At 41.5% G+C, this 27,215-nt stretch overlaps 1 protein-coding gene across 2 annotated transcripts in view; it reads right to left on the bottom strand.

Moving 5' to 3' along the window:
• Oca2 (OCA2 melanosomal transmembrane protein) overlaps positions 1–27,215 on the bottom strand; it is a 263,060-nt gene that overhangs the window by 76,905 nt on the left and 158,940 nt on the right. For both annotated transcript variants that reach the window (XM_004661944.2, XM_045146469.1), the window contains 2 exons: positions 23,703–23,796; positions 20,902–20,995 (listed from right to left, as the gene is read on the bottom strand). In XM_004661944.2, coding sequence (XP_004662001.2) covers positions 20,902–20,995; positions 23,703–23,796 — 188 coding nt within the window. The remainder of the gene's footprint in view (positions 1–20,901; positions 20,996–23,702; positions 23,797–27,215) is intronic.

Here is a 27,215-nt window from a genome sequence, read left to right as displayed (position 1 = left end):
TCATATTCCCCTTTCTAGTCTCATGACCTACACAGTCATGTGCAGACACACACACACACACACACACACACAGAGAGAGAGAGAGAGAGAGAGAGAGAGAGATATGAAATAAAATCTAGGCTCCTTAGATAAGAGAAAATAGGTGGTATTTGTCTTTCTGAGTCTTGTTTATTTGGCTTAACATAATGACTTTCAGTTCCATTAATTTTCCAGAAATTTTTATATTATTTCACTTTTTTAGAAAGAGCAGTAGAGAGACAGAGAGAAAGTTGGCACCCCAGGGCCTCAGCCACTGTAATCGAATTCCAGATGTTTGTGCCACCTGGTGGGCATGTGCTACCTTGTGCTTGCCTCACCTTTGTGTGTCTGGCTTACATGGGATGTGGAGAGTTGAACATGGGTCCTAGGCTTCACAGACAAGCGCCTTAACTACTAAGCCATCTCTCCAGTACAATTTTCCAGAAATTTTAATGATTTCACTTTTTCTTAATGCTGAAGAAAATTCCATTGGATATATTTACTACATTATCGGTAAGTATTGTCCTCTTCAAGAACATCTAGGATGGTTCCGTTTTGTAGCTGTGATGAAAGTATAGCTACAAACATGGAAGTGCAAGTATCCCTCTGGTAGGACTTAGAGTCTTCTGAATAATCGCACTGAAGAATGGTAAAAGTCACATGGTCACTGCATTTCTAGATTTTGAGAAACATCTATACTGATTTCCACAGAATGCATCACTTTACACTTGCACCAGCAGAAAATTAAGGTGTCTCTTTCCCCACACCCTCACCACCATCTGTTCTCACTTTTTTTCTTTTTTAAAAGTTTGGTTTTTTTATATTTCACTTATTTGAGAGAGAGAATGAGAGAAAGAGAAAGAGGCAGAGAGAGAGAGAGAGAGAGAGAGAGAGAGAGAGAGAGAGAGAGAATGGGCATGCCAGGGCATCTAGCCACTGCAAATGAACTCTAAATACATGTATCACCTTATGTGGCTGGCTTACATGGGTCCTGGGGAACTGAACCTGGGTCCTTTGACTTTGCAGACAAATGCCTTAACCACTAAGCCATCTCTCCAGCCACTCATTTGTTTTATTTTTTATTTATTTATATTATTTATGTGAGAGAAAGAAAGATGTGGAGAGACAGATAGAGACAGAGAATGGGCATTCCAGGGCCTTCAGCCACTGCAAACAAATTCCAGATGCATGCACCCCCTTGTGCATGTGGCTTATGTGAGTCCTGGAGAATTGAACCAGGGTCCTTTGGCTTTGCAGGCAAATGCCTTATCCACTAAGCAATCTCTCCAGCCCCTAGAGTCATTTTTTTTAGTTCTTCATATATTCTAGATAATGATCCTGCATCTGACATAGAGCTGGAAAAAATTACCTACAATTCTGTAAGTTGTCTCTTCAGCCTGCTATTGCTTCTTTGCCTATGCAGAAGCTTTTTAGTTTCATGCAATCTTATTTGTCAGTCCTTAAGTTTATTTCCTGAGCTATTGGGCTCCAGAAACTTCTAACATATACTTTACTTACTTTTCTCTAGCCCTTTCAAAGTTGTAGATCATACATTAAGGTCCCTTGACTCATTTTAAGTGGATTTTTGTACAGGATGGAAGATAGATATGGATTCAATTTTGCTCTTCTGTTCTTCGTTTTCCCAAGAACATTTGTTGAAGAAGCTTTTTCTCTAATTTATGTTTTACAAATATTTTTTAAGAATTTTTGCCTCAATTATACAGTTCTATATTTTTTGTTTTGTCTTTTCAAATTTTGGTATCAAAATAATAATCTCCTTGGGCTGGAGAGATGGCTTAGCAGTTAAGGCACTTGCCTGCGAAGCCTAATGACTCAGGATCGATTCTCCATGTCCCACATTAGCCAGATGCACATTGTGGTGCATGTGTCTGGAGTTTGTTTGCAGTGGCTAGAGGTCCTGGAGTGCCCATTCTCTCTCTCCCTCTGTCCCTCTGATCTAATAAATAAAATGATTTAAATTTTTAAAAATAAAACAATAATCCCAAGGTCACTGTCTTTTGAAAAGAGAAGGTTCTGTACCAAAAGTAAGAGTAGCATTAATATATGGGTATGAACATTAAGAGAAGGGCTTTCTGGGCAGTTTGATGAGTGTAGTACATGCATTTAGCCAAAACAGCAGACGTTACACCCCTCGGGCTCATGACTACCCCTGTTGTAGGTTTTCAGTATCAGGGATGTATTCCCTCCCATGGAGCAGGCCTCCAGTCCAATTAGAGAGCAGTTGGTTTCCACCATGACAGATGTGCCACTATTGCATCCATTGGCTCATTTGGTCTGGCTGGCCATATGTAAGGTTTGCAGGGTCTACTGTTGAGTATCTTCACTGGTGTTTTCTCTCTCTCTCTCTTTGAACTACATGCAAAATGGCTTCTTCCAGCTTTCTGTCAGCTGGTCTACATGAAGGAGGTTATCAGCTTAGCAGCTAAGGTGCTTGCCTGTGAAGCCTAAGAATACATGTTTGAATATTGAGGTCCCACACAGCCAGACACAATGATGCAATCACGCAATGTTGCACATGTGCCACAAGGAGGCGCGTGTGTCTGGAATCCTTTCAAGAGGCTGAAAGGTCCTGGCATGCCCATTCTCTCTCCCTCCCCCACCCCGCCTGCTTCCTCTCTCTCTCAAAAATAAAATAATAATAATGATAATAAAAAACATCAAAATGATTCTTTGTATCCTATTAGATCATTGTGGAATAAAACTAGAAATCATGGGCAAAAAAAAGGCAAAAAGAAATGTCACAAATACTTGGAGACTGAAAAACATTCAAATTTAAGAGTGGTTTATTGAAAAACACAGGAAATAAATTTTAAAATTCCAAGAATCACACAAAAATTATAGCTTCATTTATCAAAATCTTTGGAATGTAACTAAAAAAAATCAGAGATAGATCAAATAACCTAATGATGTTCTTCTCAGGTCTCAGAGAAACAAGAACAAGCTAAACCCCAAAACAGTAGATGGCAAGAAAGAATAAAAAATAAAGACAAGCTGGGTGTGGTGGCACACATCTTTAATCCCAGCACTTGGGAGGCAGAGGTAGGAGGATTGCCATGAGTTTGAGGCCACCCTGAGACTACAAATTGAATTCTAAGTCATCCTGGACCAGAATGAGACCCTACCTCAAAAAAACAAAAAGGAAAAAAGAAGAATAAAGAATAAAGAGAAAAGCAGAAATTAATGAAATGAAGACTGAAAGACAAATATATAGAACCAATCAAATAGATTCAGCTCTTTGATGGGATAAACAAGATTGGAAAACTCCTGGGCAAACTAACCAAAAGAAAGGGAGACTCATCAAATTAATAAAATTAAAGATGAAAAGAGAGAAGTTATAATAGACTTCAAAAAAATCCAGAGAACAATTAAGGAATATTTTGAAAGCTTATATTCCAAAGTAACTGGAAAATCTAGAATAATTGTATAAATTTATAAACATGTGAACTAAAAAAATTAAGTCAAGACAATATAAACAATTTAAACAGGCCCATAATTAGCAATAAGATTAGAGAAGAAATGAAGTTCCCCAACAAAAAAAGCCCAAGATTAGACAGATTCTCTGCTTAGTTCTACCAAACTTTAAAAACAAATTGTTCTTTGACAATTTTGTGCATATTTCCTGTATGTTACATTTTGATCATTCACATTCCCCATTACCCTTCCTTATCCTCCTCCCAGTCCTCCTTCCAACCACTTACCTATGGTTACAGCATGGAAGAGCATGAGTCATCCTGCCTCTGCAGCCACTAGCATTGGTAGAAGACTCATGAGAGCCTCCCACGCCCAGGAAGGAATTTTGACTGCTGGCAAAGCCAGCAACTCCATGATACCAAAACCAGATAAAGTCACAGTAGAAAAGAACACTATAGGCTAATTTTCCTGACAAACATAGACACACAAAAGAAAATTTTCATGGGTGATTTTCAAGATGAGTTTCAAAGTAAGATTCTAATGCTGGGTAAGTCTAAGTATAGAAAACGGAAATTCAAGGAGACAGCACCCATCACATGTAGACAGAGCTGGAGAGAGAAGTCAGCACACTAGTGAGAGCCACATGCAGAAACTGCACAGCTCAGTACTTTATTCTTTGTCATTTTCATGAATCATTTTAGGAAACAAAAGTGTATCCATATGAGAAAAATACAAAGGAAACTATTAAAAGGCTGTATATTTTATTACAGTGTCCAGGTCACCAGAAGGTAGAGATTTAAATTCTGAAAAGAAAAGATATTTTATTTTTAACTTAGTGTGAAACTCATGAAATATTAAGAAGCTGAGAAAGCTAAATATAGAGAAATTTAAAATAGGCATAATTGTGTTGTTGTTTTAATCAGAAGGAAGCAAATCATCTCCAAAAAAATAGATTTGAATTTCTAAAAATTATTTTCCATTCATGTTTTTGCCTTTTACAAACTGGTAGGCTTTTCATAATCTATGTATAGAAATTAAGACTTTTGGAATAAGGTTCTTGGATAAGATGTCTATAGCACAAGGTACTACTTTTATGGTAAATTCTATAACTAAATAGATTTTTAATGTACTGGCCTTGTGACTTGATTCTCTTTTCTTGAGTGATTTTATTGCTCTGATAAGTAGTAGAGTAGAAAATTAACCTAAGTATAGGTAAGGTGATATCAGAACATATACACTCCAACCTTGGGTTGGCACTGGGCAGTCTACCCCACCCTATGGTACTCTCGGTGGATGATCTGGACTCTGAAGGATACTCAGGAGGATACGGGCCCTCAGTGGTGGCATTCTCCACTCCAGCTATGCTGGGGCTCCTTCAGATACCAGTCCTGCCAAGAGACACAATACTCAGTGCTTCCTCATGCAGGCAGCTTGGGGACAGTCCCCACATCCCATTCACCTGTCAGTTTTAGGCTCAGAGCTTCAAAAAGCACTTATTAAAGAGGCAGAAGGTTTTGCAGAGAAAAGCAATTTCTCTTTAAAACACTCAGCTACTCCTAGTAAATCCTTGATGGACTGGAGGAGAAAACTGGAGCCTTAGAGGGTTCAGACATGCTGGTGAACATCACAGTACTTTTAAGCTGAATGTACTATTACAAAACAATTATTGTGAAAATTATCCATCAATCCAGTGATTTCTCATCAGGAATAGTCTCTTCTTCCAGGTCTGGGGAAATGGTTATTAGAATAAACTCACAATCAATGGGTGAGGTTTTTGATAGGGTCTGGCTGGGGTTGTATGCCTGAGGAAGGAGGCCTGGCACTCTCCAGCATCAAATAAGAGCAAAGGCCAAATTCGGGGCTCCCCAGTATTCCAAAGGTGTTCAATGAATAGGTCAGGAAAGGTCTACACTGGACTGCTGGCTGTGTGCTACCCTGACGATGAGCCACGCTGCTGCCAGGAGAGAAGGCCTGAAGCTGTGCAGGGAAAGAGCAGCTCATTTGGGGTGACAGTTCCACAAAAGAAGGGCCAGGGTCCTACAAACAGGCAGAACCCATTGACTCAGAAGTGTAGAGATAGAGAGTAAAACAGTCCTGCAGTAAAAGTAATGGCATTAGAGATGATATTAACAGAGGAGAGATAGATGATTATAGATAGATAGATAGATAGATAGATAGATAGATAGATAGATAGATAGATAGATAGATACATACATACATACATACATACATACATACATACATACATACATACATACATAACTAGATAGATAATGAATCAGATGATAGATAGATAAATAGATAATAGATAGACAGATAATAGATTATAGATTAGATAGATAGGCAGATAGATAGGCAGATCGATAGATAATAGATCAGATGATAGATGTAGGCTTATGATAGAAGATAGATATAAGTGGGTATGTGGATGATGATTGGCAGGTAAATAATAGCTACAAATAGATGATAAATACTAGATCACAGATACTGGCAGATACAGATATAGATGCTGGGTCTGAGGCTAACAAACCAACAATGGTTCCAAGCAAGGACTGAAACAGCACATAAAAAGATAGCCCTTTACATGCTTGGGTGAGCAGTTTGCTTACTACACAGTGATCAGGGAAGCATGCTAGGTAGGAATGGAGGGTTCACCCTGGAGTGGAGCAAAATAAGATGCATAAAGCAACTGTTTCTGTTACAGGAAACACAGAGATAGAAGGTGGAACATTGTGCTGGTGCCTGAGGTGACAGAAGCCCAGTAAACCAGGCGTCCTTAGTGCTCATGTGCTTATTGGACACTGTGGTAGTTTGAATCAGATGTCCCCATAAACTCATGAGTTTTCAATGTTTGGCCCTCAGTTGGTGGCATTTTGGGAGATAGATCCTTACAGCTGTAGATGTGTTGTTAGAAGTGGGCTTGGAGGTATTATAGCCAGCTTCCCCTTTGCCAGAGTTCAGATTACTCTTGCTGCTTTCTGTCAGCTGCTATGGCAAGAAATGGTGCCTAACCTCTGTCCTCCCATCCTTTACTTGCTATGCTGGAATTTCCCCTCAAGACTGTAAACAAAAATAAATTCTTTCCTCCCACAGGTACTTTTGGCCAGGTGATTTGTCTAAGGAATGTAAAGTACAACAGACACCCATTATTTTCATTTTTCCCTTGTCATGGATGACATGTCTTTTGCACATATAGAATGTGTTATCACAGTGACTCGGCTAGGTGGTAACTAGACACTCAGATGACCAAGGCCAGTCCTCGCCAAGAGCAGGCTCATGTCGTCTCTGTAGCAGTAATCACTTCCTATGAAGGCAGAGACACAAAAAGGACAGAGCAAGGCTGGGCTCATGTTGCCGACAAGACCTAGCTAGATACAGACCATCAGGGTCAATGAACCTCTGGTCCATTTCCCCTCTCTCTTGCTAATTTGATTAGGGTCTCAATCACACACAACCTGACTAAAAATATACCCTACAATCTTCTTCTTCCTCCCAGAGCTACAAAACTTATCAAATACCCACTCCCAATTTCCTTCCATCAGAAATTCTGAACTCTAGACTCAAACCACATCTGGCAATCTGCCATCTCCTTCCATCTCAGTGCAGCCATGTAACATACAAGACCAGGCTCTTTTCTCCTCTAAAACTGCTCCTACACTTGGACATCCTAGTGATCCCTTCATCCCCTTATTACTGATGTCCCACTTGTCAGTAAGCCCAGATGATTCTACTCTTAAACAACGCTGTCCCTGTGTCCTCACCCGCATTCCCTGAAGACACCTGGCTCCTTGCTTCAGCCTCTGTCTCTCCACTGCCACTCTTGGCTCCCCCATTCTTCACCATACTACAAACAGCGGATACATCACCTGGCTCGGTCCTCCTGTCCAAGCACCTACATGTTCCCATTTACATCAGCCTCATTCCTGGCAGGGTTTGTGTGGCGAGAATTATGTTAGTGTCCTCAAGAGAAGAGATCACATGCCTCACCTCCTTGGACCACGTCCCCTCTCAGAAACATTTTTAGTTCCTTCCAGGGACAGCCAAGGCCATTTCTCCTCAGCTGAGCTTGCTGTTCCTCCCTGGGCATCCTTTCATTCAGCAGACCAAGTCTACTGGCTCGCCTCTGTGATAGTCAGACCCAGTTGTTGTTTGTTATATGTGTGTTATCTAATAAGTGAACAGAAATGAAAAATGCTTTACGCAAGTACTTATGATCAAATATCTGATGAATGCTTTGCTTGCCCACAAATATACCACTTCATAAAGACAGGAATATCAATCCTTATGAATTCTCCTGTCAAAATTCATTATTAAAATGGATTGCTTCATTACTTTTCAAAATAGCATATCCTACAGGGGAAGTTTGGCCTGTAGGTGTATTGCCTGTCATGAAAGGACAACATCAGAGATAGCAGAGTTGCTGCCTTCTGTAAGTGATGAACTGTACACCACTGTTTATGTTTTCAGGAAGTTACTAAATATCTATTGTGACAATCATTACAGAAGATAACTAAGAAACTCCTGGGACAAATATGATCCTTTTTCTCCTACTTTACCAAGTTTTTTTTTTTTTTTTTGGAACCACTTTAAGGGCTTTGTAAGTCATTCTAAATTATTGTAATTTGCCTATATTTTCCAGGTACCAACATGATTAAAATGAAGGATATCTGTCATTCAATAATATATTTACATATGTAAAACTGTTGAATAAAAATAATCATTTAGGATAACAAGTGATCCCAATGTATCTCTTTCCAGTTGTAGGAAGCTTGATAATGTAAATGTGTGACAAACTTTCAATGATATCTTGGAGTATGAAGTTTGAGAGTATGAAGAACCACTGACAGAGAACAACAGCTTCTCAACCCCAAGCCACTTCAACAAATGATCTACACAAAGCCCAGAGCAGGTCCAACAGGCCCTCTGAGAGGCCTTTACTAGGGATGATGTGATAAGAAAGACATGTGGCCTATGCCTGCTGTTATGCTAGGAAGCTAGTAGGATATTATCAGGTTTGGAGGATGTAGTAGACAGCTTTAGGTCACTGAGATGAACTTCCAGACCAGGCACAGTTATGGAAGGAAGAGACTTACAGAAGCTCACAGATCCAGGGGAAATTCCAAAATGGCAGAAAAAGCTGGCCTGCTTTCATAGATCCATGTAGAGAGAGAAAGAAATCCCAAACCAAATCCCAAAAACCACACCACAAACAAGCACACTTTAAGAACTCCCTGCACTTTGCATATCTTTAAACTGGATTTATCACCATGCCTCAGGGCTGGACCCTAAAATCTGCCCAGTGATATCTTCTCTAGCCAGGTGCCTGGAAATCCAAGAAGTTTTAATAAACTCCTAAATCTATTGGGGGGGGGGGGCATTTATTCAAACTACCACAAAGGACTTTGGGAATAATCAGCAGTTGATAAATCCAGGGACTGAGGGCTGGAGGGATGGTCTAGCAATTAAGGCACTTGCCTACATGCCAAAGGGCCCAGGTTAGATTTTCCAGGACCCACGTAAGCCAGATGCACAAGGTGGCACATGCACCTGGAGTTAATTTGCAGTGGCTGAAGGCCTGGCACTCCCACTCTCTCTCACAAATAAATAAAAATCGAAAAAGTAAAAATTAAAAAGAATGAATCTGTAGGACCCTGAGTACTGGTCGAAAGAACGTGCTGTGACACCTTGGACTCTGAGCTGTATCTCTGCAAGGAAGAGCAACAGTGTGAACTGCTTGGAAGTCCATTAATAAAAAACTCTAGCCGGGCAGGGTGCACACACCTTTAATCCCAGCACTCAGGAGTCAGAGGTAGGTGGATCACCTTGAACTAGAGGCCACCCTGAGATTACATAGTGAATTCTAGGTCAGCCTGGGTTAGAGTGAGAGTAAGACATTCCAGCACTCGGGAGGCCGAGGTAAGAGGATCACTGTGAGTTCAAGGCCAAGACCACCCTGAGACTACATAGTGAATTCCAGGTCAGCCTAAGCTAGAGTGAAACCCTACCTCAAAAAAAACCACTCTCTAGTTTTCATAAGATTACTATTCAGGACTGAGAAGGACCAGTGGATAAAGTGCTTGCCACATAAGCATGAGTACCTGAGTGTGGATCCTCACATCCCATGTAAAGTCAAACACTGTGACACAAGTGTCTGTAATCCCAGTACACTTGTGATGAGAAGGGGGTGGAGACAGGAGAATCCCTGGGAAGCTCACTGGAAAGCTAGCCTAGACAAATGCAGTCATAAACAAGAGACCCTGACTCACACAAGGCAAAAGGCAAGGATTGATACCCGAAGTTGTCGCCTGAGCTCCACACATGCACCATGGCACTCACACACGAGCATGCACGCACACACTTTACCTACATTGCCTCCTCCAATCCCTTGACAGTGTTCTCCTCTTCATTCTGCAATAAAACTATCTTCTACCCTCCAATTTTTGTGTCTTATCTAAATTCTTTCCCTGAAAATCACAAGTACCAGGGACCCAAAGGGATTCCAGGGAGTAATATGCCAGGGGCAGTGTGAAAAGCAGGGAAAAAGCTGACTAGAGGTGGCAGATTTTACTAGTATCTTTTTATTCATCTTTCATAGCAACTAATGGCTCCTGCTGAGGGTTAGCAGTGCAACTACAAGAATAACAAAAGTATTGCACAGATATTCACACATCGTTTTGACAAGTATCTTCTCCTAAGGGCTTTACCAGTGGTTTCCTTCAGGCATAATGTGACCATGGCCATTACAGAACTGAAACTGCTGTAGTAACCTTCAGAATGCCTGGTCCTTTAGTCATGACAACAGAATAAGCAGAATACCGTGATAGAGGTCCAAAGTAATGGTAATCCCTAGCAGAAATCATAGGAGCCACCTGGAATTTCACCCACCACCCCTACCTCCAAATGCGTGCTGATCTTGGGAGATGCTAAAGCCAACAGGAGCCTTAAAGTTAGCTGAAGGCAGGATTCCATGATGTGTCTTCTGTGTGAGGTTTCTACCCATGATGGGTTGAGACTTTCTGGTTATATGACTGGAGTGGAGTCAACCACACTCCTGAACTAACTTCTCACCTGTGTTCTAGTAAGCAAGCTCAATAAGTTCAGTGGTTCATCAAGTTGCACTTCGATGGAATCACTTCTATGGTCCATTGTTGGTGTTCATGTCCCCCAGGAAAAGAAACACATCACTCGCCAGTGAGCTCACTGCCCAAGCCATCAATCTAGAATGTTCCAAACTAGATAGACCCTGATCTTTATAAAGGTTTTTCAGTAGTAACCTGCACCTTCTGCACATAAGGGGACACTTAAAGCAATAATCAATTTGTGATCAAAGGTTCTTGACTAAGACAAATATAGTTAACATGAGTTCTTGAAAAATATCATTAAGGGCAACATGCTTTTCAAAACTTTTTATCACTCAGGACTGTCAGAGTTAAATGTGTCATAAAGTTGAGCCCATAATGGCCAAAGCAAAACTTAGATTTATAAAATCATATGAACTATGTATCTGTGGATTAATGAAGTTATGTAACATTATGTTTCCAAGTTTGGCCCCATGTGTATATTCTATTCCACATGCTCATCTTATGGTCTTAATAGTGACTCTCTTCCATTAAAGTTTCTGCCCTTGAATCTGAAAGGTCCCAAGACAGCAAGTTATATAAATATGCACAGGAGACCCTAGCATAGCAATCCCAACTCTAGGAGTCTCCATAGCCCAAAATCAAACACACAAGTTAATAAGTCCCACATAGGTGATCCAAGCCCCCAGCCTTGAACAGCCCTTGATGGTTCTGAGGATAGCAGAAACATGATAGCTCTTTCAAATTCTTTAACAATGATAGAGTTAAAAATGAAATGTTTGTTATTCTAACCTACTATATTTGAGGATGACTCCTTATGCAATTATAGTAACAGCAACAATGACGCCACTAAGACACGTCCCTGGTCTCTGACACCTCAGGGCTTTTAGCTATGTTGCCATGGCCCTAGGATTTCACAATTATCTCTGTCAGCACAAAGAATTTCATTTTCTTTTTTTTAATTTTTATTTATTCATTTGAGAGTGACAGAGAAAAAAGAGGCAGAGAGAGAAAGAGAGAATGGGCATGCCAGGGCCTCCAGCCACTGCAAATGAACTCCAGATGTGTGCACCCCTTGTGCATCTGGCTTATATGAGTCCTGGGGAATCAAGTCTTGAACCGGGGTCCTTAGGCTTCACAAGCCAGTGCTTAACCACTAAGCCATCTCTCCAGCCCAGGATTTCATTTTCTAACACCTCAGCAACAATGTTCTGGTGCTGATCATCCTCTTAAGTTATGCCATCCCTGCACTATTCCTGAGTGACCCCAGTGGCTCTTCTCCATTTCATGAGGTGGTAGGTAATATATTACTTCCTGGAATATACACAAGTAAATGAAGGGTGGCTATCACAAATCAAATATGGGCTATTTTCTCTACTAAAAATCAGGAGAAAGAAATCAATCAATAGGTACCAGAACTCTATATTACCTATCCTGCATGGTCCCAGTGTTATTGAGAGTTCTGACACTTCCTCAGTCTAGACCCTTTTTTTGCTTTCTACAGTCTCAAGGAGTCCTTGAACAATGTCTGACCAATGTCTGCCCCATTAATTGTAACCAATTTTCAGACCCACTCATAAGTGGTACTCAATATTCAATATACTGATTTACCTAAGTCATATCTTCTCAAAACTAAAGATCTGTACTAAGAAGCCTCAGTACAATCCAACAGGGGTGGGTCCTCTGTTTCTGATATAGTGAGGTGAAGGGTGGGTGACTTGGTAGTACTGAAGACAAAATATAAATAAATCCACTGCTCCAAGAAGACAGAAGTCTACTTCTCCAGTGGAGTAAGAAATACATGAAAATTTGTCTCCCTTTCTTCCTTCCCTCTTCTCTCTCCTCCTGCTTATCCTCTGCCTCCTTATTTTGAATAAGAATGGGTGGATAAGAGCAACTTTGAAATTTATATTCAGAAAATATTGATCTCACAGCTGTGATTTTAACTCTCAGGAGGAGGATGATACCTAACTCTAGTGAAGAAAGTCTACAGTATGGTGATCAATACCTAGATTAACCTTTAAAAAAACATGTAATATTACATTAGTATCTGCTTTGACCTTTGAGAATGTAGGAATGTCTAGCCAGATATCCCCAAAGCAGCATATAGGAGGGCTTCATAAATCTTCAGAGTCTCATTCTGACTTAATGGTACCAACACTCATTATCTTTCTGAATCACACTAAACAAAGTCAGGGCATGTTCAAATGCTGTTTCAGGAATAGCTAAGCAATTTCTTCTCTGGATTTTTTTTTTTTTACTTTCTCATTTAATCTACCAAATGATTAGTGTTTTTAAGTTAGTTATGGCACAATAAATCTCTAAAGAACACAAATGTGGAGACACAAGCTTTATGAAGAAATTCCATAACAAAATTTAATTCAATTCAATATGTCTCTATATGTAGAGACAATAAAAATCTGCATTTGGGGCTGGAGAGATTGCTTAGTGGTTAAGTGCTTGCCTGTGAAGCCTAAAGACCCTGGTTTGAGGCTCGATTCTCCAGGACCCACACTAGCCAGATGCACAAGGGGGCACATGCATCTGAAGTTCGAATTTGCAGTGGCTGGAGGCCCTGGCATGCCCATTCTCTCTCCCTCCCTTTCTGCCTCTTCCTCTGTCACTCTCAAATAAATAAATAAAAATAAACAAAAAAAATTTTTTTAATCTGCATTTTATTAATTGATAAAATGGTCTTGCATTTATGTATATATACCTGCTTGAGTAGGAGTAAAATGAGGCAGCCTGCTTCCCTGTAGAAAAGTACCCAGGAAACTGTACTTCTGCCCAAACTAATTCAGCATTGGAATAATTTCCAATTCTTTTCAAATAAGGATAAATCGATTCTTATTCTTCCAGGAAGTACAGCAGAGATGTTCTCAAGGGAGAAAGGATCATGGCAGAAGGAACAGCAGTGCCCAATGGGGATTAATGTTATGTCTTCAAAAGTTAGCCACCAAACTCTGAATCTACCCTCACTGTCCCCAAGAAAGTCAACAGAAGCAGTAATTAAACTACATAGATATCATTCCTTTCAATGCACCAAAATACAGAGAACATCATAAACTTTACATTGCCAGAAAAGAACTAAACACTGGGCTGGAGAGATGGCTCAGCAGTTACACGCACATCCTGCACAAGCATGAGAGCCTAAGGAGGTCTGAAACCACCCAGGTTTGAATCTTCCAAACCCAAATAAATAGCTGGCCATGGCCATCTGCACTTGTAAGCAACCTTAGTCCTACAGATGGGAGCAGAGACCAGGGAATCACGCAGGATCATGAACAGCAACAAGAGACTCCAGCTCAAACAAGAACTAGCAGAAAACTGATGGGGTGGGACACCCAGTGTTGTACTCCGGCCACCACAGGCAAGTGCCTCTGCCACAAGCAAGCATAAGGGGCACTATAAGGGCACATATGCCATAGCACACAAACACACACACAAGCAACAAAGAAAGAAACACTGGTTCCCAACAGAAATCTCTCATGTACCTGCCCCAAGCATATGCTAACAACTAGAGGAATCCAGAAACACTTGATGAACATGAGAAGAATGCATAATCAAAGTCCTAATACTGGTCCAAAACCAGGCAGAAGTAAAAAGGTGTAGGTGTAAACTACTGTTAGATAATCCCGGTAAAGCAGCACACAGGGTGCAAAGGGAGGGCTCCAGGTGGCAGCCCTGCCAGCAGCCCTGCCAGGGAGAAGACAGCTCATACAAGACAGATGGGTATCTGAGTCCTACTAGGGACTGAGAGGAAAGAGTAAAGCAACAAAGAAGGAAATGGAATACTACAAAGAAACAAAACTTATAGCTACCAAAAAAAAAAAAAACTGCAATGGACTGCACTGATCAGAGAATGCTCTTAAACCAGGAATGACGGAACTGACCCCAAACTCACAGCCTGTTCATCAGGTGCATGGATGCAAACCTCATTTTCCAGGGTTATGTTGCAGTCAGGTTCACATTGCTGATAGAAATCACCCAACCAAGAGCAGCTTGTGGGGAAAAAAAGAGGTTTATTTTGGCTCACAGCCTCGAGGGAAAGCTCCATGATGGCAAGGGAAAATAACATGAGCAGAGGGTAGACATCACTTCCTGGCCGACATCAGGTGGACAATAGCAATAGAGAGTGTGCCAAACACTGGCAAGGGGAAACTGGCTATAATACCCATAAACCCGCCTCCAACAATACACAGCCTCCTGGTGGTGTTAATTCCCAAATCTCCATCAGCTGGGAATCTAGCATTCAGAACACCTAAGTTTATGGGGGACACCTGAATCAAACCACCACAGTTTACCAAAAGAAAATGAGAAAACATGAAAATCTAAACTCTGTATCCCATAAAAATAATTCCAAAAAGCAAAATGTAAACTAAAAAAAAAAAATGAATACAATACTGCAGTATTCTATGTGAAATTACATACATCCAAATAAGTATACGGACATCTAAGCAAACAGTTTAAATCATAACCTGCAACATAAAAGCAGAAATATACAAAAATATAAAAAGTAATGTGAGATTTCAAAGAAAAGACCACACTAATCTAAAAACAAAGATTAAAGTCTAAGATGTTCTAAAAAGGAAGTAACCAAAGTAAAATTTAATAAAAGAAACTGAAGAAACAAAGAAAACAAACTCTCATATTTTATGAAAATAAAACAAATTTAGGAGTAAAATAAGTCTGAGTGAAAGGGACTGAAGTAGAAGACAAGCCAGTATGGTTCAACATACCAATCCATAAAACAGCAAACACTTAGAACTGGGATCAAGGAAACATCCAGGAAGTAAAAGCAGGCCAGAATTCTATCTGTTAGAAAGCCCACTGGGCACCTGGGGATGCTTTAATAAAATTAATAGAGTTCAAAAATAAATGCTAAAATCCTCCATGCCTGCAGCAAAATGAGCAGGTAGCTTACACAGGGAAATATCAGCATCCACCAGACTTCCCAGAGACAGCACAGAGGAGGCAACAATGGAGCAGCATTTTCATAAAGTTCAGAGCAGGTGAGGCCAAGCTGCCAGCCACGTGGTGGGACTACAAAAACACTCTCAAATCTGAGACACTGGGAGAAAAGACCATACTTAGGAAAAACCCTTTAGGATTAACCTCACCCTCACTACATGCCCTTGAGCAGAACAACCAGTGGTCAATAGCCACCAGACTGAATTGTAGATCTCAGACAAACAAGCAGGAACAATGGGGGAAGAGGAACATATAAATGTTATCTGGTTTTTTTTTTGTTTTGTTTTGTTTTTTGGTTTTTCGAGGTAGGGTCTCACTCTGGCCCAGGCTGACCTGGAATTAACTATGTAGTCTCAGGGTGGCCTCGAACTCACAGCGATCCTCCTACCTCTGCCTCCCAAGTGCTGGGATTAAAGGCGTGCGCCACCACGCCCGGCTCGTTATCTGTTTTGAAAGTTCAAATAACCCATAGGACAAGTTGGTGGAAAAAGAAGTGGAGAGAGAAATAATCTTGTCAATGGTCACATAGAAGCCAAGGACACCTTTAAAGGCAGACAAATTAGATATTAAAGATAAGTAACAAAGCAAGACTAAAGGCCTATTTCTAGGCACGAGAACAAAGGTAATCATCAGGCAAAAATACAAACTTTTATAATTACAAAAAGAAAATTATGATAGTTAAGGTGTTGTCAAGTGGATCGGTTTAGTAATCCACAGAACTCCCTTTTGGGTAGGTCTCCAAGATTGCTCCAGGAAGGATTAATTGAAGGAGGAAGTCCTTCCCTCACAGCGGGTGGCCCCTCTCAGAGGGGAACTTTATATAAGGAAGCTCTGGGTAAAAAGATCCCCCTTCCTTCCTTCCACTTGGCTGCCAGAGCTTCTTGCTGCCTTCCAGCACGGACTGAAGACCAGAGTCAACTGAAGACCCATGTGGATTGAATACCAGAGGCTCCTCAGGAAGCCTGCAGGCCCTCAGTGCTGGATCAGGACTGCTGAGGCATCTGGCCACATAGGCTGAGCAGCTACTGGGTTTCTTGATTCTCAGGGCTGCAACTGCATACCATAAACTAATCCAATAAATTCCCTTTTTCATATAATTCATTCTAGCAGTTCTGTTCCTCTAGAGAACCCTGACTAATACCAAAATTTATTTTAAAAAGAAGAAGAAAAAGGATAGAGAAACATGGTATCTGAAACAAAATTATATATATATATGATAAAAATTATATAGCAAATGTAAGTTATATCAACAAATGTATATAGCTACTAAAATAAAGCAACATTTTGTTTCATAAAGTAAGCCCCAACAATAAACTGTATATTAAGACATCCTTGAAAGAAAGGTGAAAACTGAACAAAGTATTTGCGATCTGAACATGAGCCAAAGCAACAATCCAAGCAAACCTGCATTAAGCCTTACAGAATGGAACAGTTAGTGTGCAAAAGTGTTAGAATGACAGAGAAGATAGGCTAGTCATACATATCCACCAAATGACCCTGTGACCATATGACCACCTTTAATAATCATTAAGACATTCAAAGAGGAATAAACAGAAATGAATTCAGAATATATACAGAATATGTACAAGACAGATGAAGTAAACAAAAGCTCAGAGCACGGGTGACTCAGCATAAGCAGAGTAGACTCTGTAAGTATGAACATCTCCACGGGTCCAGAGAGAATCCACCCTCTCTTCAAGCACACAGGAAGCATAATTAACATTGAGTCACAATGAAATCAGAATTAAGTTCTGTTAAGCTAGAAATTAACACCAGGAAATTGAAAAGATGTTTTTTTAAACATGCAATTCTTACATGATAGGCAAAAGTCACATAAACACACTGAAATTCTAGTGGCCAAGGAAGGTTACACATCATGTTCTATGGGATGCATTTAAAATTAGTGGTAAGGGAAGCCTACTTATTGAGTTTTGTGTGATGTATTGAAAGCAGCTGACAGAAAAAAGCATAGCCCTCAAGATTAGGGCAAGCAACATAAAAGGAATGAAAACAAGTGCAGCATATTTGCAACACACACACACACACACACACACACACACACACACACCCAGAGAAACAACAATGTAAACCAGAAAAAAAGCGCAAAGACAATAATAAGATGAAAGTGGAAGTTAATGAGGTAGAAAGTAGAAAATGAGATCTAACAATTGAATCAGAATCGTTTTTACAAAGGTAAAGCTAGGCAAGTCATGAGTCTCTAACCATAAGTAAGTCCACAGATAATAGATGAACAGGATAAAATGGATAAAATAACCATTGAAGCAAACAAAAGTCTGAAATAATTGTAAGAAAGTTTTCATGTAATTTTAAATTCCTACTATATCTTTTCTGATCTTTCTGTTCCTGATAAAATTGAAATCCAGTATGTTGAGTTTTTGCTTTTAAAGTAGACTGTGGAATATGGCTACAATTACTGAAACACTGGTACCGTTTGTGGGGCACAACCATACAAATCAAAAGGGCAACGCACGTCACTCCACAGCTCATCCTTGAAGAGATGCCCAGCTGTTTGTTTGGGGTGTGTGTTCATATGGGGGTGAGCACACAGGTGTAAGGGTGTGCATGCATATGTGTGTGTGTATGTGTGGAGGCCAGAGGTTGACTTTGAGTGTCCTCCTCAATAGCTCTCTACCTTATTTTTTGAGAAAGGGTCTCTTGCTAATCCTAAAACTCACTGACTTGGCTAGACTAGCTGGCTAGTGAGCCCAGGGCTTTCCTGTCTCTGCCTCTTTAGTACTGGTATTACAAATAAGTGTGCACCGCCATGCCTGCCACTGTATATGGTTGCTGGAGATCCAAATTTAAGTCCTCACGCTTTGGAAGCCCTGGCACACCCATTTTCTTTCTCTGTCTGCCTTTCTCTCTCTCTATTTCTCTCTCTTTCTCTCTCTTTCTCTCTCTCTCTAATAATAAATAAATAAAATACTTTTTTAATAAAAAGAGGAAGAAATGGGAATGATACTATTCACTATCACTCTAGGGACACCATAGCAAAATGTTTGCTTCCTGTTCCACAACATCATGCTCTGCTGGCCTAAACATCTTGACTCCAACCAAAGAAGCACAGCCATTCCATTGCATGGGAAGCAAAGACTTCTTCTAGAACACTTTGGGTTCATCATGTCCTTGAGTAAATCAATAGGCTAAGAATAAAGCCACAGTATTAGCAGAGGTGATTGTCTGGACTGCCAGTGGGAAATTATACTCCTATTTTACAGTGGAAGCAAGGAAGATTCTGCTTGGAGTATAAGAGAATTTGAGGGCAACTCTTACTATTATCAAGTCTTGTGGTTAAGGTCAATGGGAAAGTATAGCAACGTAGTCCAGGTAGGACAGTAAGTAGCACAGACCCTTTAAGAAGGAAGGTATGGGCTTCTCCTCCAGGTTAACAGCCAAGACCTCCTAAAATGCTGATGATGGAGAAAATACAGAATGGGTAGTAAAAGAGAGTAGTTATGAATACCAGCTACGGCCATGTGATCAGTTTGCAGAGACAAGAATTGTAAATATCATGAGTGTTTCCTATTTTGTTAAGAATATTGCTGTACATATGTACTCAGATATTAAACATATCTTATCTCCTGCTCTTTTACCAGGTAGCATAACATCAACTGAGTAGCATTTGAGTATTGCTAAAGCTATGTTACCATATGGAAGCTACAAGATATCAAAAGTGTAAACATTTCTCAAAGGACTCTCACTTACTTGGAGGGGAGAAAATTGCTGCATTCTCATTTGTGTGGGGGACAGTCATATCATGTTAGGAGTAGTTACTACCTTGCTACTGTGTAACTGAAAATTAAGCTTAAGGAAATGCTGTTGGATGTCAACTTGCCAAAGGGTACATTTGTAATAGCTGTTCTTTATTGTCGACTTGACTGGATTTATACTCACCTAGGAGAAACACCTCTGAGGGTTTCCAGAAAGAACTAACTGAAGGAGGCAAGACTTGCTCTTAAAGTGGGCCAACTTCTGGCCTAGATATAAAGAGGTTTTTGAACAAAAAAACAGTGCTGTCTCCCTGGCCTCCCTCCTTCCTGAACAAGTGCATCTATGGCTATCCTCTGCTACAACAGACAACCAGCTTCTTCAGCCTTCCAACATGGGCTGAATACCAGTGAGTCTCCAGGAATCTTCCTGGCCTTCAGTACCAGATTAGGATGGCTGAGGCACATATCTATGCACACATAAATCCCCATCACACAGAGAGCCACTGGTTGACTACCCAGTCACTACTGTGTAAGATAATTTAAGAAAACTCTTTTATACATACTGTGTATATATAAGTAAATATATGCATGTGTTCCACTGGCTGTGTTCCTCTAGAGAGCTTTATGTAATACATGACTTATACACCACTGTTTGTCCAAGCTCAGGCCAGGCCAAGCAGTGCCCTGCAGAGAAACAAGTGTCCAGGGCAGGGTGACTATCTCCATTAGCACAGTCTCTTTGCCACTCAGCTAAAGCTAGTGTTACCAATCTTTCATAGGCTTCACCAAAAGCCCCGTTACTGTGCATATACCAAGTTGTGGCTTTATGGCTCAACACCAAATGAATGAAATTCTTTTTTTTTTTTTTGTTTGTTTCTTTAAGATTTCTTGGAAAATATTTTTCTCTTATTATTAGATTAGGACATATTTTGTATGTAAACAGCACATGTTGGTACCATCCCTTCCCTCCTCCCTGCCCCATTTCTGACGAGGCCTTCCTCATTGGGGATGCAGGTCAACCTCATGGGGATGTGGGTCAATTTTGACAGCACCATTTTATAGGGGCCAGTGGCCTCCATTCTTTTCCCTCCTCCACTTGCAAGGCACATCCATGCCATGTACACACAGGCCCACAGTCCCAGAATAAACTGGCCCCTCTAGGACAGATGACCCTTCACAGGAATCAGCTGTTCTCCCCCACAACCGTGGGGCCGCCTCTGTTCATTCCTCCTGCAAGGCGCCAGCACAAGGGTCACCTGCTTCCAGACGTCCCTCAGCAATATTGTCTTGGCTCTTTTCTGCAGTATTATTTCTGGGCCCTTTCACAAAGGCTTTTCTCTACACATACACCATCTTAATGACCTGTGAAGGCGCAGGTCCCGTTGAGATTTTCCAGAGGACAATCACATAAAATATCCAAAAAGCCAACAACCATTTCCTGACTGCCACTCAACCCAAATCATTAAGAATGCCTATACCATCCTTTGTAACATGAAGCTAATCCCAGTAACAAACTTTCAGTGTGTCTTTATCTGAGCCAACATCACCTACATCAAAGCCCAAAACATGCTTCTTCTGGTGGTTAGCTGTATGCATTGGTTTTTCTTAATTAAATAAGCTTGGGAACTAGACAGTTAATGGATATTTAAAATGAGGTTTTTGTCAAATACCTGAAAAATTCCATGAAAGAGAATCCATACCCATGCTGCTCTGCAATCCCAGCACAAACAACATTTGCAGATGCTCCAATCAGTGTCCCGTTACCTAGAATCAACATGTAGACAATAATGTCCTCAGTTAATCTTGGTGGAAGGCCTCTGCTCATTGCTTCTGTTCACACTCTAACAAAGCAATTGCTTTGCAAATTGTGTAGAAACACAAACACTAGCCACCAGAACTTAAATCCTCTGCTTGCAAATGCCATGATTCCTTCACAGATTGGACTATGGCGCTTCTGTGTGATGGAATATGAAAAGGAATGTCCCTGTGGAATCACGTGGCCTGTATGCCTTTAGAAGAAATGCAAACAAAGGCCACAACCATAGGTGCCAACGTTTGTGCTCTGAAGCCATGGAACAAACCTCAGGCAAGAACCAACTTCCCCGGGACTCCAGACCCAGATACCTATCAGGAAACTCTTTCAGCAGATGAAAAATGGATGGAGGACTGGAGAAGTGGCTTAGTGGTTAAGGCACTTGCCTACAAAGCCAAAGGACCTCAGTTCAATTCCTGAGAACCCACGTAAGCCAGATGCACAGGTGGTATATGCATCTGGAGTTCATTTGCAGTGGATGGAGGCCCTGGGCACCCATTCTCTTCCCCTCCTCCCCCCCACCTCTTTCTCTCTTGCTCTCTCAAATAAATGAATTAATTAAATTTTAAAAAGACTTTTAAAAAAATGGACAGAAACACAGTTAAAACAATGGCTCTACTTGGTTTGTTCACTAAAGGGCATACTTTTCTTTTCTTGGGTAAGCCTTCCTTGTACCTATGGTATGGGAATACATATTGTGTATATAAATCAGACATTGTAATCTGGTTGAACCAAAGTCTATCCAGCCAAATTATTCCTCCTACCTTTTACCCTTCCTCACACACAGTGACTGTAGTCTGGGAAGAGTGAATATGCATAGCCAACCCCATGGGCCTCTTCTCTCCCCAGAACACTGTTCTGGAGTCATCAAGAGAACGACGCTTATGAGACCAAAGAGACCGAGGAGGATTAGTGTCCTCATGAAGAAATGACCGCAGAAGCTGAACAGTTTGTCATGGTGTCCAAGCTGGGAAATGGTAAGGCCTGAACTTGAACCAAACCTTGACTCTGAGAGGAAGATCAGAAAGGGTGGGATCAAGGCTGCCTGAGGCGTTCAGACAGTGTGCAGCTCACCGACGGAGTGCGAACGGGCAGCGCTATAGGAATCGCGGCTTTGTGTCCCGCCTGCCTCCTCTAGGTGCTACTCTCAGAGGTGCTCTCCCACCAGGCTCGCCTGTGCTGACGGGAGCCTGACACATGAGACGCCACGCTCTTGCCAAGCCTTCCTGCCCAGCATCATTTTTCCTCATCTGACAAACTCCTTCCCACTGGAAAATAGACATCCTTACCTGCCCCTCATGAAAAGAACACAGCCAAGTGCCAGGACGGCACACCTGTTCAGACACTGACTGAGCGCTAATGTTGCATTCCTCTTTTCAAATGTGCTCAGTGTCAAATCCTATTTTAGGTTATTAGCCTGTAAGTAGTCCATTCTAATATTTCTCCTAGACACTCCCCTCAACATCCATCCCACATGTTTCAGAGAGATCAGAACTAGCCCAGGAGACTTTGTACCCTCTTACACCCTGCTCAGAACTTTCTTCCCTGACTGCCTCCCTCCAGCTTCTCCCTGATATTCTTCATGGCATCCAACCATGACAAAATATACTTGTCACTGGAATTTAGTGCAGGTGACTAGCTTCCTTCTCTAGGGCTCAATGTCAGGTTATTACAGCAGATCCATCGTAAGTTTGAATGCACACAATTCCACATAGTAGGGGCATTATAAGTGTCTTTGGATCCCATTCCCATTGCCAGGGTTTAATTTAGTAATGACTGAAAGTGCATCTTGTTTCTTCTGGAGCTGTCTCTAGGATGAAGGGAATTTTAACAGTTCTATACTCTTGTAAGAACTTCAGGCATCAATCACTCATTAGATAAATTAATTGTCTCCTGAAATTACAGAAGCTTTACATTAATCCCCTTTCACAAATAAGGAGATAAACTAACCAGACAGTTATTGATTGACTAGTCAGAGATCAATCAAAGAACAAAGAAAGCTGGATTATCTAGGCATGCCTGGAAGTGATAATAAAAACTTAAAATATATCTGGCATGTTTATCTAAGATTCTCCACAATCCTGCTGTGTTTCCATAGGTGATTAGGCTGTCTAAATGTGAGAAGGACTTTAACTCAACTCCCTTCAAGACACCTCCAGGCAAAACCCTCATGTTTGGTCACCAGAGGTCACTTTCATCTGAAACTTTCTCTAATTCACTTTGTAATTTAAACTTCAGCTTCAGTAGTATTGCAAAAATAAATCTTTCCTCCTACTTTAAGTGAAGCACTCTACTAAGTAGGCTCACCCATTCATTGGTTCAGCCTACTGCTCAAGGAAGGAACAAGAGAGAAAGTAAAGAATTACCAGTGCAGATGCCTCTCACTTGGACATAAGTGGTCCACATGAGTTTGGAATGGGAACACACTAGCTTTGAGATGTCAGTAACAATTGTCCACAGACAGCTCTGTAGTGAGAAGTGACAGGCTTTACAAAGGAACTGAGGGGCTCTGGAACTGTACCAAAGCTGGAGATGTGTTTCCTCAGGAAATCATCAGGGCTGTCCTTAGCTTACTTTCCATTTGATTACTACTAATTGTTGCTTTGGCTGGTCCACAGGGACACTGAGTGTTCCCACAATGCAGACAACACCCCTTACCTCCCAAGCAGGCACCTAGGGCCAGGGCATACATAAGTGGTGGTACAGGCAGGCTGACTTCAGGGTCTCCACTCAGATTCAGGAGTACAGGTATCTGTGGAGAAAAACACAATGACATCACATGTCACAGAAGTTCATAAGAGCCACATGCTGTGACTGCCTTACAAAACTCAAAATGTCTTTAATGCTCAAACTGTGGGAAGGGAAGGGAAGGGAAGGGAAGGGAAGGGAAGGGAAGGGAGGGGGGGGGGAGGGGGGGGAGGGGAGGGGAGGGACGGGAGGGGAGGGAAGGGAGGGGAGGGGAGGGGAGGGGAGGGGAGGGGAGGGGAGGGGAGGGGAGGGGAGGGGAGGGGAGGGGAAGGAAGGGGAAGGGAGGGGAGGGGAGGGGAGGGGAGGGAAGGGGAAGGGAGGGGAGGGGAGGGGAAGGGAGGGGAGGGGAGGGGAAGGGAGGGAGAAGAAGAAAGGAAGGAAGGAAGGAAGGAGATAAGATGCATAGAAAGAAACCAAAGCATACTTTGGCATCCACAAAAACTTGAGTTTGGACCCATCTATCTGTATTAGATTCCAGCCACATGACTATCTAATTCTCATTTTGTGCACCCACTGCACTGCTGGGAGCACCAGGGAATGAAACAATGTAAATAGTGTCATTCTAATTTTATGCATACTTCACTTCAGTTAATAATTCTGAATTACCTCTCGGATATGTCTGTTATCACTTTAATTGACATATGAGAAAACTGAGGTATGAAGAAGCATGAGAACATGGGCCTCAGAAGTAGCCAGACCAAATCTTCACAACAGTTCTCTGCTTAGAAACAATTCCAACCAGGTCTGAAAAATCTGTTTCAGCCTGTTTCACTTTTATTTATTTATTTATTTATTTATTTATTTATTTATTTATTTATTTATTTATTTTTGAGGTAGGGTCTCACTTTCTGGCTCAGACTGTCCTGGAATTCACTATGTGGTCTCAGGGTGACCTAGAATTCATAGTGATCCACATACCTCTGCCTCCCAAATTCTGGGATTGAAGTCAGCCTGAGTTTTCTGGAGAGCAGAGGCTGAGGCAACTTTACAAATGTAAGGGTTGCATGAAAGCTGCGATTGTGGGGCACAAAAACTGAGTGGAGGTGATAAGAAAGAACCTTCTTCTCACTGCTGCTCTCTTGCAGTTAATTCTAAACCTGACAACATTCAGGGTAGGTCAAATAGCCAAACCTACAACCAGAAGACCACCAGTGAGTCATACCAGCAGCTGGTGATACCTTTCTGATCAAGAAATTGTGAAAGCTGGATGTGGTGGCGCACGCCTTTAATCCCAGCACTCGGGAGGCAGAGGTAGGAGAATCACAGTGAGTTTGAGGCCACCCCGAGAATCCATAGTAAATTCCAGGTCAACCTGGGCTAGAGTGAGACCCTACCTTGAAAAAAAAGAAATTGTGCATTATTGTAACTAATGAAATATGTAATGACTGAGGCATTTCTGTAAGAAATTTGTGTTTAAAAAAAAGTCTCAGGCTGAAGAGACAGCTTTGAGGTTAAGGCACTTGCCTGCGAAGCTTAAGGACCCAGGTTCAATTCCCCAGTACCCACGTGAGCCAGATGTACAAGGTGGCGCATGCATCTGGAGTTCATTTATAGTAGCTAGAGGCCCTGGTACACCCATTCTCAATCTCTATCTACTTATCTATCTGCCTCTTTCCCCTTCTCTCTTAAATAAATAGTATCCCTAAGTGTTCTTATAATTGATGGTTGGTTGTCCTGTTTCTTTGGGATACATTGTGATTATTCTTCTCTCAGATTCAGTCCCCCAAATATACCACTTAGGTTTTGTGGCATGCCACTGAGCTATAAGCAACATAGTGGCCCCTGGGCCCTGCAATATCCCTTCATGACTGCCTTCTTCCACCAGAGGGCATCCACTGCCCACCTGCCCATTCAGGAAGACCTGCAGCCCACACAGATGCTCAGCACCAAGGCATTAGAGGAAATAGCTTCTCTGGCCTCTCTCATTCCACTCCTCTGGCTCTAGCACTTCCTCAGTTCATGTAACGGCTTATTAGGATTCAACCCCAGATCCACCCTCTGCAGAAACAGAGCTGAGACTCACTATAACTGTTCATGCTATTTAACCTAATTGCAGTCCTCCAGACCTGACTTGGTTCTCTGTATTGTTTTGTTCCTGAACATTGTAAGAAAGGATGAATTAAAACAGAAATGGCATCAAGTAAAAAAGGGAAAGGGAAAGGCTTAAGTGAAGTGCTTTTGACTTTTATCACCTCTTTCCCTATATCAGGTGTTAACAGCTGCCCTCATAGCTCTTGGTAGGGCCTGGAAAGAAACCTCAGGAGAAGATGCCTAAGAACAAGACAGCTTCAAAAATGACTTCCACATGGAGGCTGAATGGCAATACAGATAATGAGTATTCAAGAAGTCACTTAGAGAAACCCGTAAAATGCAATGCATATATTACCATTCTTTGAATTCTGTGTCTAGGATAAGAATAATAATGTTTTTGTTGTTGTTGTTGTTTTGTTTTTTGTTTTTTTTCTTTTGGTTTTTCGAGGTAGGTTCTCACTCTAGCCCAGGCTGACCTGAAACTCACTATGGAGTCTCAGGATGGCCTCAAACTCACAGTGATCCTCCCTCCTCTGCCTCCCGAGTGCTGGGATTAAAGGCTTGCACCACTACGCCCGGCTTAGGAATGATAATGTTTTAACATGAAAGTTGCCTCAAAAATCTTCCTGTTGAAGCCCATGAGATTTAAAATATGAGGTTGCAATTAGGAAAAGCTGTCAGAGAAGTTCTAGCCCTTAATAGTATATTTTAGCCTTCCAATGTGACCTTTAAAGAATTGTAGCAGGGGTTTGGAAAGGCTGCCCACAGGTTCAGGTCTGGACTCAGGTTCCCATAATTCCCTGCAGCAGGTAAATGTGCAAGGAGTTTCCCCACATGCAAATATGTGTGAAAATATGGAAATATCTCCACAATTAATGGAGAGCCACCGCCCAATACTTCAGTGCCTCCCCCTGTTCTGCCCCTTGGGTGTTTCTTCCATTCAAGAAATGAGATGAACACTGACATGTGGGGAAGACCAGAGAGGTTTCAAACTGCCTGCTTCCCACTCTTGGCTGGTAAGACTACACGAAATGCTGATCGACTATCAACATCACATGGATTAATAGTGTTGCACATTTGTTTACGGTTCCCCATTAAACATAAGCAAGATCCAAGTGGAAGGGAAGGGCTCCAAACAGAGGGTCAAGCCATAGCTGCCAGCTATAACACCTGACAGGAGAAAAAAATAAAAGCACTTTCAAAGGTTGTAAAAGTAAACGTATTTTAACTAAAAGTAGCTAAAATAGCACATCTAAATCCTCCCCCACAATGCCCTGATATGCTTCTCCATGATCCGACCTTGATCTGGTTGGAATGTTCACTAAAGCATTATTTAGTCAACATGGAGAAACAAATTCTTCTATTTCTTTCCCCTCTGAACATGGAAAGATG

This window comes from Jaculus jaculus, chromosome 3 (assembly GCF_020740685.1).
Source record: "Jaculus jaculus isolate mJacJac1 chromosome 3, mJacJac1.mat.Y.cur, whole genome shotgun sequence".
NCBI lineage: Eukaryota > Metazoa > Chordata > Mammalia > Rodentia > Dipodidae > Jaculus > Jaculus jaculus.
The sequence above is the reverse complement of the archived record's forward strand: the minus strand, read 5'-3'. Positions and strand labels throughout refer to the sequence as shown.